We start from the raw sequence: 11897 nt of genomic DNA on the forward strand, positions 1-11897 counted from the left end.
CCAGGATAGGACCCCAGGGGTGAAGTTTCTTAATGTTACACCCCTTCCTAGGGACAGAAGGAAGCAAGAACAGCCGAAAAGCTGACTTACCCAGCTTTGTACATTTTCACTCTCTTCAGTAATCACTGGAATGAATTTTTAAATCCATTTGTATCTTCATCAATATCAAAACCACGTGTCCTAATTTACCATGTAACACAGTCAACTTCTGTGAATATTGAAATTTTCTTCTTAGTCAAGGGACAAGACCAGGCCTTAATGAAATTTAATATCCTATCTTTTGGGGGATAACCTTTTAATAACCTTAAAAGCTCAGAATGGTACAAACTAAACAAAAAGTCATCCAAATGATTCCTCTAGGACATTAGGTGATAATACAGCTCCCGAGTTTTTCCGAAGTGCTAATAGTATTATAGTCATACGGACCAGGTCTGCAGGTCTCTCCTCTTCAATCTCAGTTAGATGAGGAATTTCCCATATTGTTGCTATTTTCAGAGTTAGTGATATAATTACATGTTTGCAGTTACACAACACATTGCAAAATAGATCTAGTAACAGAACCCTTCTTAAACAGTGTTTACAAATAAATTGGCCTGGCTATGTTGTTGGTCGAAGGGTTATCAGATCCATTAGACTCGTCATTGATTTTGGTTGATATTTTATAGATTCATGACCTGGTCACAGTCCCAGACCTGTGGTTCTCAGATTTTCAGATGCATTGGTCTCACTTGGATTTTTATTAGGAAAAAAACACAGATGCTGGGCAGTGCCTATAGCTCAAAGAAGTAGGGTGCCGGCTCCATATGTCGGAGGTGGCAGGTTCAAATCCAGCCCTAGCCAGAAACTGCAAAAAAAACCCAAAACAACAACAACAAACCCCACAGATGCTTATACTCCTTTCCAGACTACCTGTCAGAACTGCCGTGGGGGCAGCTGGGAATCCATGTTTCTGACAAATCCCTGAGCCCCCACCCCCACCCAGTAATGTTCAGACTCCAACGAGAATCACTGGCATAGGCCTCAGGGAAATTAGAGAAAAGTGAATAGAGAAGAATGTAAAATATAAAGTAAGAAATTTCATTTGACAAGTCAGTTAAATATGGTCTACAGGCCTGCAATTGAAATAATGGATCATTTGGAGAATTTCTTAAGAACTTCGGAAAAGAGGCAGTGTGTTCAAAGCACGTTGGAATGCCAAATGGGTTTCACTTTGGGAAAATGGCCTTTTTATTTTTCCAAAGCAATCACACATGAAGATATGTGGACAGACATAAGAGGCAGATGAAGGGGCCTCATCTGGTGAAGCTGATTAACTTCTCCCCTTCTCCCTTTATCCTTCCAAAGATCATGGCCCCGCCGCAGCCCAGCACTTCCAGGGCCCACGTGCTGCCCTCGCGGAGACGGCCTGGCCTGCTGCACTTGCAGAGCTGTGGGGACCTGAGCACCTTCACCCCGGCAGGGAGGCCGCGGGCCGAGGGGAGGCCCCGGCGAGCAGAGGCTGAGCGGCCACATAGCCTCATCGGGGTCATCCGAGAGACTGTCCTGTGAAGCCTGGAAGGCGAATGGAAGGCTGCTCCAGGGGAGGATCCCCTCCTCTCTATGCCCTTTCCAAGGAAGTTTGGGGTCTCCCTTTGGGAACTCCTTAAAAAGGAGGGACGTTCTGGAGGACATTTGTTTCCACTCTTTGAGTCCCTGTTTGCTGATCAAGAGCATTCAAGGGCAAACGCGGAGGGTCTTCCAGGCCCACTGAGTTTGGATGCACCGAGTCTGAGTTGTAGAGGCGGCGGGCTAACCCTCCGCTGCTGGGCCTCAGCACGCCCAGGATCCCAGCCCTGATGTGGCAGAAACTGGGCAAATGATTCTTTGCCCACCTTACCCCTCGTCTCTGTTGCGAATTCTTTCCCTCTTGGAAGGACAGACTGCTGGGCTGCTATTTATAGCTGCCCATGGCCTTTTCCTGCTCAGTAAATTGGCAGGAAATGTGGTGATTAACCCTGATGTGTCCGCAGTCCTCACACCTCATTTTAGGTCACCCTCAAATCATATTCTCTTTAGGAAAAACAGAAAATTTTTAAGTAACAAATTTTAATGAAAGACATTTAAGGAGAGAATTATTATTCATTTATTTATGCTTGCAAAACTAGAGATACCTAAGGCAGAACTGAGAATAAAAATGTTTACTTTGGACCTCTGGGCTTGGTGTGCAATATTTGTTTATGTTCAGATGGCCAGGCCTTATCGTACAGAGGGTTGGGAACTTGGAGCCATGATGGTCAGGTTTGCTGGGCAGGCCACCAAACCAGTTTCCAAAGCACCTGAACCCCAAGGGTAACAATGTGTCCTTCATTCATTCAGGTGAGTGCTTGGATGAATGGCTTCAAGGAGCTGCGTTCTAGTGGGGCCGTGAACAGTAAATCAACAAGGTCATTACAGAGTGAGGACTATTATAAAGAAGAAAGGGGATGGATAGGGAGGGCTTCTCTGAGGAAATGATGTGTCAGCTGGGACATGACTTGGAGAGGCTTAAAGTACTTGGAGACCACTGTGACCACAAAACTCAGACAGGGGAGAGATGGGGCAGGCTCTGCCCAGGCTGCATTTTGCTGATGATGAGATGCCACGGAGGGATTCTCAGCAGAAGAGTGACAGAGTTCATTATATTTTCAAAAATCTACACACAGCATGGAGAACAGTTTAGACCAGACACAAGCGGAAGTGAGGGACTGACTAAGGAGGCTGGCCACTTAGTGGAAGGCGGTTCCTGCTGGGCACTACTTGTGCGCCAGCTGCCATGAGAAGACTTCGCTCACACTCTCACCTCATGCTCTCAGCAGCTTAGGAGGTGGGACCTGTTATTGTCTCCATTTTACAGATGTAGAAGATGAGGCTGAGTTCCATGCCCAAGATCCCTCAGAAGCTTAGCAGTAGAGCTGACATTCACGCCCAGGTGGTCCAGCTCAGACCACTCCACCCCTCAGTCCCCCACAGTGTGCCCTCTCATCCTTCTGTTAAGACATCTACCTTGGCTCCCCTGGCTCCAAGCCAACCAGCTATGCCAGAGTGGGGCCAAGGGACAGAGCAAAGAAGAAGGGAAAGACATTGTTTGGCGACTGGGGGGCTGAGGCAGAAAGGAGCTGTGGAAATATCTGGAAAAAGGGCAGAGATGGAGGGTTGTGAATGGGCTGGGGGCCTGGCCTGCTTTCCTAGGGCGAGCTGTGTTTGGGGCAGATTCTTGGGGCTTCCCAGAATGGCATTCCTCTGTTCTTATCTGCTGTCCCCAGGCATCCATTCCCTATACAGGCACGTGGTCTTCCCACTTCTCCAGAAGTCCTTGCTGTTGGCACCATGGCTGTCCACTGAGCCTGGTCCACTGCCCCAGGGAAAGCCCCTGCCTTCCTTGGACACCTCACCGCAGCTCGCCGAGCCTCTGAGGACTGGCCCTGCAGCCCAGACTGCTGCTTCCCTCCTGACAGCTGCCTAGTTGCCCTCAACCTGGTTTCTCCGTGTGAGGGCCAGCAGCTGGGAAGAGGAGTGGCCTTCCCTCTCTCCGGCCTGGCCAGGCCTTTCCTGCCCTTCTCATCTTTTTTTTTTTTTTTTTTTCATTACTCTGGGAGAACATACCTTTCCACCTTCTCCTCTGAAACCTGCTGCCCACCTCCAACTGCCACCATAGGCCTTCCTGTGTACCTGGAAGGCTCAGGGCAGACAGGCGGGCACTGCAGGTGCGAACGGCGTGACCTCCAGCCTTGGGAGAACAGACACAGAGATGGCTTCAGCCATCTGAGGAAAGAGTAATGTCAACCACACCCAGAAGAGGAAAGGAGATGTAAAACCCAAGAGCATCACCAATTTACAATCACCAAAATGTGGAAGCAACCTGAATGCCCACCAACCCAGGAATGGGTTAATAAGCTGTGGTATATGTATTCCATGGAATACTATTCAGCCACTAAAAACGATGGAGACTTTACATCTTTCGTATTAACCTGGCTTGAGGTGGAACACATTCTTAGTAAAGCATCACAAGAATGGAGAAGCAAGAATTCAGTGTACTGGATTCAATAAGAAGGCAGAAGATGATCTAATACAAGCTGGGGGGTAGGAGGATGAGAGAGTAGGAAGAGGGGGTTGGGGGGTCACAGTGTTTGGCACATCTCTTGGGGCTGGGACACAATTATAAAAGGGACTTCACCCAACAAATGCAATCAGTATAGCCTAATTTTTTGTTCCCTCAATTAATCCCAAATGATAAAACAAGAACAACAACAACAACAAAAAATCCTTGAGAGTTTCACTTAGATGCTACCAGGAGGAGAGGGACTTGTAACTTCACAGAACTGACCCTATAACTTAGAGAATGTCTCATAATTCTAGGACCTGAAATTATTGGTGATATCAAAAAACTGACTTCTGTCTTGCTTCCCTAGCTTTAAGGAATATTAAAGTAAAAGAAATACATATGTAATTGTATAGTACAATATTTTATATATATTTATTATGGGAGGGAACTCAGAGGTCGTGTGATTTATCTCCTTTCTGATTTGTCTGGATGGTAGTATACTTTTAAGTATAATATAGCATAATACACTTAAGAATTAATGTGACATACATATTCACAGGTCAACTGAGTGTACATGGGGAGGGCAGCTATTTTGCCTTTGGAGAACCTAGGAAACCTCAGTACAGAAGTGATGAATAAGCATTTCAATGTGACTATCAAAATTACACCAGAGGGTTGGTTACTTGGCATGGAGTAACTGGCATGGTTACTTGGCATGGGTATGTGGCGGCTAGAAGGACCACATAGTCATCGTTGCCTGTGCACCAGTGGGCCGGAAGAATCTGGTCACCACTTGGTCTAGAATCCAAGCTGCTCCTTCAGAATGTTGTCACCTCTGCAGACCTTAACTTTCTGGGCAAGCTCTGAGCACAGAGAGGACTTTCCCAAGTTACAGACTGCTTCGTGCAGCCTTGCCAGTGAGGGTGTCTGGCCAGCTGAATTGCCCTCAGCTTTTCTTTCATACAAATGGCCTGATCATGAGGTTTGGAGGAGGAGTCTGTGGCCTCTAATTGGTTCATATTTACCAAAAAAAACAGACGAATTGGCTAGATCAGGTCACGATAGCCCCCCTCCCCCAATTTGCGGGTGAGTAAATTGAGCAGAGCAGAGCAGAGGCAAGACCAGCACTTTCGCTGGGATTGACTATTGGTGTTGCATATTCCATGTACATTTTGACAGTGTCTGATGACAGGAGTTCACCATTGTAGTATGACACAGGGTAAATTCACTGTCCTAAAATCCTTCCTCCCCATTAACTCCTGATAGTCACTGATCCTTTTATGGTCTTCATAGTTTTGTCTTTTCCAGAATGTCACATAGTTGGAATCATTTACCCTATACCTTTTTTTTTTTTTTTTTTTGAGACACAGTCTCACTCCATTGCCCTGGGCAGAGTGTGGCATCATCATACCTCACAGCAACCTCAAACTCTTGGGCTCTAGTGATCCTCCTTCTCAGCCTCCCAAGTAGCTGGGACTCCAGGCATGCACCAAAATGCTTGGCTAGTTTTTCTATTTTAGTAGAGATGGGGTCTCACTCTTGTTCAGGTTGGTCTTGAATTTCTGAGCTCAAGTGATCCACCCACCTTGGCATCCCAGTGACACTTGGTCACCAAGTAGCCTTTTCAGCTTGGCTTCTTCAACTTGATAATATGCATTCAAGATTTCTCTTGGCTTGATAATTTATTTGAACCCTTTTTTAGATTTTTTGATTCAATGGTCATAAAAGTACTCTTATCAAGCTAAAATCTCAAAATGCTTACCCTCATCATTTTCTGAACTTACTCTTATCAGGGACCAGGGACTATAGCCCACACTGGATGAGTGCTGGTCTAGGTTCCCACGTTAGACTGAGTTTCCCAATTTTTTATGAGCCCATTCTATGTGGTAGGCCCTAGGGACACTGATGAAGAAGACTGGAAGCCATCGGTGGGGAGACAGCTTCCCTCTGTGCCCCATCACAGTCCGAGGCCACCTGTGTACCAAAGATCAACTCATGGAGAAAGGCCTGTGGGTGAGTCCCTCAGGATTGGGAAAAACTGGCAGAGGAAAGCAGGAGCTGCTGCCAGGCCTCTGGAAGCAGAACAAAGGAACAAAGGAGCCCATGTCTACCTCCCCTCCGGCCACTGCAGGATGCAGACGGGAACGAGAAGGCGGGGAGGGAAGGGGCTGACAAGACCATCTTTGTTTCCAGTGGTGTTCCTCCCTGAGGCCTCTGCAAGGGAGGCCAGGTCTGGGGCCAACAGGCACCACTTTTCTTCCAGTTCCCTCTCTCTGCAGGAGCCTTCGTCCTTTCATTTTACAGGTATTTACTGAGCTACAGAGTGCCAGGCATTGTGCCAGCTGCTGAGAGGAGAGCACTCTTCAAGAACAGGGAACACACACAATAACAAACGATAAGGACAAAATTACCTTCTCCTGAGCTGCTGGAGAACTGAGCACAGCCTTGACAGGGAGGAGGAGCCCAGAGAGGGTGACCTTGGAGACCACTGGCCTGGGTCTGACTTACCAGAAGGTTGGCAGGAAGGGATCCCTCATCCCTGATTACCAAACAGGTCCTGGTGTGGATGCCCTGGGTGAAGAGCTGCAGACCTGGGCTCATGGCAGCAGGTGGTTCACCATCTCGGCAATTCTTCAAGAAAAAATAGGTATGACACTTGTTAAAGATGGTAAGGAAGACTTCATTCCAGAAGGGAATGCTGCAGTGGGATTTCGCTACTGGGGAGAGAGGTCAGACTTACCCTTGCTGTACAATGAGGACAAATGAAGACACAGAGCTGCAGAACTGCACTGGGCTCATTGGGTAGATAAGTACTAAGAGGAAACGTCAGGGCGCGGTGGTTCCTGATAGACAAACTCAATACGATTCTTGCAGGAGATGGGCCAGCATGATAAGTATTGGGGCAGGGAATAAGGAATCTGATCAGATATCAAGGGAGGAGATTTTTGCTAAACTGACTCAGCAGGATTCTTATCAAAACTGGACTGAGCAGGCCAGCAACAGAGCCCATAAGAGTCAGAAAGAAGACTCAGAGGAGCCTGACTCAAGTTTGGTCAGGGCCAGAGTCTTTGTTAGAATCTGAAGAGCATCTCCTTTTCTGAGTGGGAACCTCTCACCACACTGTGTCCCTTGCCTCAGGCTTGTCACTGTCTTCAGAAAAATGTTCTTTTCATTCCAACAGCTGGCAGGATCTGTTGTGTTTTACTCTAATAAAGGAACTAGAGCCAAAATTTGTGATGATTATTATATCCACACAAAGTGGCTGTAGGCCCCAGGTCCACAGGGTTTTTCCAACGTCTTTTAGATACTGTGCATGAATAAAGGAACACTTGCACACTATTGGTGGGACTGCAAATTAACCTCTACGGAAAACAGAATGGAGATTTCTCAAAGAACTGCAAGTTGACTTACCATTTGACCCAGCAATCTCCCTACTAGGTATCCAGTCATTTTCTGAAAGAAGTCTCATTTTAGATACCTGTACTCAAATGTTTATTGCAGCACAGTTCACAATTGCAAAGATCTGGAATGAGCCCAATTGCCTATCAATTCATGAGTACACTAACCAACTGTGGTATATGTATATCGTGGAGTACTACTCAGTCATAAAAGGATGAATTAATGCCTTTTGCAGCAGTTGGGAAGGAATTGGAAACTGTTGTCCTAAGTGAAGTATCTCAAGAATGAAAAACAAACACCACATGTACTCACTATTAAATCTGAACTAGCTGATGGGCACGCAAGTGCACAGAGGAAAAGTGAGTCACTGGAAATCAAGCCAGGGAGGAGGGGAGGAAGGGAGGGAGGAAATTCACCTAAGGAGAACAATGAATACCATTCAGGTGATGGCTACTATTCTAGCCCTGACTCAAGCCATATAACAAAAACATGTATCCTCTTAATATTTTGGAGACTTCTTTTTTGTTGTTGTTGAGGCAGAGTCTCACTTTGTCACCCTCGGTAGAGTACTGTGACATAGCTCACAGCAACCTCAAACTCTTGGGCTCAAGCGATTCTCTTGCTCAGCCTCCTTAGTAGTTGGGACTCCAGGCAGCCGCCACAATGCCTGGCTATTTTTTTTGTCTAGCAGGCCCAGGCCGGGTTTGAACCAACCAGCCCTGGAGCATGTGGCCAGGGCCCTAGCCACTGAGCTAAAGGCACTCAGCCCCCTCTTAAATTAAAAAAAAAAAAAATTTAATGTGAAGTCTCTGTACATTGTTATTAAATTTATTTCTGAATATTTCTTCCCTTTCAATAATGTTATTAATAAAACTTGTTATATATATATATATGGAATATTTCCTAGTGGGGCAGGGCGACCTATTAGGCAGGAAAGAATTCCAGGTAAAGAGAGTGCTGGAATTATTCTGCTCTAGGGTGAGCTGTCCCTCCCACTGCTCAGTGATGCCAGACTTCAGGTTCTTGGTCTCCAAGTCAGTAGAAATTGACATGAGACCAGAAAGATTTTGGTAGGTAACAAGCTTTTGCTTGAACAAAAGGAAAGGGAGGCAGAACTGGTTAAGAAGCAATCAGACTGGCTCTCTGAACAAAGGGCTGGGGAACTTTTAAAGGTTAGAGAGAGGGAAAGTTTAGCATCTGCATGGCAATTGTAGCAGGTAGAAGTGAGTTTTGTTGGTGGCTGCACATCCAGCAATCGTGCTTCTTATATATTGCATGTCTCATTGGCATGTTAAATCTTCACCATTGGGCATAAGTTTTGTCATTCAAATGAGGGCAAAGGTCTATGAGTGGTCAACTTTGGGCTTCATCTTGGCAGCAACCAGTTCGTGCTGGCTTTGATGGGAGCCATCCGGCCTCTGTTCTGTTGGTTGCCATGTCTTGTTGAAGAAAGGAGAACTACATTCTAATGAAGTTGGTGGATAATTTTCAAGGCTTTTGTTCAGTATCATAAACAGACATAAGCTTTGTTTCAGGGCTCAAGCAGGCAGCCAAAGTCCATGTCCTAAATTACCTCACCAGTGTCTGCTTGGTGGAGGCAATGGGGTGCTCAACAATAATCACAAACCACAAGATCCAAGGTGTCAGATGGGGGGGCCTGCACCCTTGTTTTGTAGATGAGAACTGATTAGCCTAAGCTCACATGACCTGCAAATGTCAAAATGCCAGAACTTCAGCCTGTGTTGAAACAGACTGCTTATTCTCTGGGCGGCTGTGGCAGGGAACTACGGAAAGGTGACAGAAGCACACCGCAGAAATGCAGAAGGCGCTGGGACAACAACATTGATGTATCATCAGAAATAGGAAAATCACTAACACTTACTGTGAGCCCTTCCAGAGCTGTCTTATTGACTCAAGTAATCTTCAATTCTTTAGTAGCGTGCTGTAGCATCATAGCACACAGCAACCTCAAACTCCTGGGCTTAAGTGATTCTCTTGTCTCAGCCTTAAGTAGCTGGGAATATAGGCATCTGTCCAAATGGCTGGCTATTTTTTTAGTGACAAGGTCTCTTTCTGGCTCAGGTTGGTCTTAAACCTGTGAGCTCAGGCAATCCACCTGCCTGGGCCTCCCAAGTGCCAAGATTATGCCTGGCATAGTTCTTTTACCAATTCTTATGACTCAGCTTGATTTCTCTTATCTAGTTACGCGGGCTGATATCTCTAGTACACCGCTGAAAAGTAATAGAGATAGAATATCTTTGTCCTGTTCCTGATAATAGAGGACATGCCTTTGAAGTTTCTCCATTAAATTTTAACTTTAGGACAAAGGTGTATGTGTGTGTATGTATATTTATGTTTATAATATTAAAAAATATATGCATAGCTTTTTTTTTTTTGAGTCAGAGTCTTACTTTGTTGCCCTTGATAGAGTGCTGTGGCATTACAGCTCACAGCAACTTCCAACTCTTGGGCTTAAGTGATTTTCTTGCCTTAGCCTCCCAAGTACCTGGGACTACAGGTGCCCGACGCAATGTCTGGCTATTTTATTTTTGTTGTTGCAGTTGTCATTGTTGTTTTAGCAGGCCCGGGGCCAGGTTCAAACCCACCAGCCTCTGTGTATGTGGCTGGTTCCCTACCCACTGAGCATGGACACTACCTGTATAGTTTTTTTATTGTGTTAAGATACTATATCTCAGTTCCTGTGTTCTTGATTAGTTTTTTTGTTATTGTTGCTTTTCATAAAGGGATGGAATTTTGTCAAAGATTTTTCTCAGCCATCCATGGGGATAATCATATGACTTTTTCCCCCTTAAGTTTATTAATGTGAACATGATATGAATGAATTTTTAATAGGGAACCAACCTTGACTTGTTGAATAAATACCATTAATTATCAGAATTTTATTTTCTTAATGTGATGTTGGATTCTGTTTGGATCAAGTTTGTTAATGCTTTATTTAGAAATTTTGGAATGACATTTATCAATGATACCGGTCTATATATTTCTTTGTACTGTCTTTACTGGTTTAGGATCAGTGTTATATTGGCTTCATAGAGTGAATTGGGAAGGGTATCTTCCTTTTTGGTGCTCTGAGATATTTTTAGAGCACATTAAGATATCTGGTTTTTGAAGGTATGATAGAATTTCCTGTGAAAGTATCTGGACTTGGTGCTCTTGTGTAGGATAGTTCCTTAATAAATTTCTCTCTTCTGTGAAAGTCGATCTGTTAAACTTTCTAGTGCTAGCAAGGGTCAATTTTGTTAATTTTTACTTCCCTGGGAAAGTATATTCTTCACATAGTCCAACCCTGAAGTCCATGTTCTTTTTGCTACACACCGTATTGTTGGTGCCCGGAAAGGACTGGTTATAATGCTTCTCCCACTTTCTCCTAAAAGCTGTGTTGAGGAATTTGTGTTATGGAACATCACCTGGAAAGACAAGTACTAGCAGTGCAGGATTACTTATTTCAGGGAATAGACAAAGCATGGTGATTATCACAGTCATCTACTGTTGTGTAATAAATTATCCCCAAATAGCAAACATTTATTATGTGATAGGCTGGGAGGGTCAGGAATCCAGGAGCAGTCCAGCTGGGTGGTCCTGGCTCAGGGTTTCTCATGAGCTTGTTGTCAAATTGTCAGCTAGAGGTGCACTCAGATCAAGACTCTGCAGAAGCCAGAGGATGTGCTTCTGAGCTCACTTACACAGCTGTGGACAGGCCACTATTCCTCACTGATTATTGGCTGAAGACTTATTTGCTCACTATGTGAGCCTCTCTTCGGGGCAGCTCATGACATGGCAGCTTGCTTCCCCCATTCTTCCCTTAAGCAGGTCAGAAAACCTTCATTTCAGAGGTGCCCTCCCTGTACCTGGGGGGAAGGAATATACAATTCACAGACGCACAGATGAATCTAAACAAACAGGACTTGCTAAGTTCCCCCAAGTTTATTACCATTCGACCATACCTTCTTTGTTCCATCATACTTCTCTGTCTTTTGTTATAACAGCTTCGGCCAGGAACCCCACCATGGGTGAATTTTTTTTCTCTCTCTCTTACTATGTATTTTTAAACCCACCAAAGCAGTACTGGCTGGGTGTGGAGACCCTTCACAACATGTCCCTGGCATGGGGTTTGTAACAGGGGATTTTACCTAGGCTGAGGCCATCCTCAGAATCCATTCCATGCTCTCCCTGGAAATCTGAGCCTCATCTTGCCCGGTGGTCTCTAGAGATGAGGTTGCCCTCATTCACCATGCATGCACTGATTGTCTCATTCAGAGAATCGTCCTCAAGTGGCAACTAGATGTTGGATACAGCCCCAGGTACTGGAGGATAGCGCCAGCAGTGGACAAAGCATATGAAATCCTTGCCCTGGTAGAGCTTACACATGAATGGGAGGAACCAAAGAATAGAAAGCTAATTAAAAATAATGCAGTGG

At 45.2% G+C, this 11897-nt stretch overlaps 1 protein-coding gene across 1 annotated transcript in view; it reads left to right on the forward strand.

The window, feature by feature from the left end:
* Nucleotides 1-2204, forward strand: part of FAM189A2 (family with sequence similarity 189 member A2) — a 78594-nt gene extending 76390 nt beyond the window's left edge. The window contains exon 11 of the mRNA XM_003782932.3: nucleotides 1345-2204. Coding sequence (XP_003782980.2) covers nucleotides 1345-1548 — 204 coding nt within the window. The 3' untranslated portion in view covers nucleotides 1549-2204. The remainder of the gene's footprint in view (nucleotides 1-1344) is intronic.
* Nucleotides 2205-11897: the final 9693 nt, after the last annotated feature.

The sequence above is a fragment of the Otolemur garnettii genome, unplaced genomic scaffold (assembly GCF_000181295.1).
Source record: "Otolemur garnettii isolate 467f Iridium unplaced genomic scaffold, OtoGar3 scaffold00006, whole genome shotgun sequence".
Classification (NCBI taxonomy): Eukaryota; Metazoa; Chordata; class Mammalia; order Primates; family Galagidae; genus Otolemur; species Otolemur garnettii.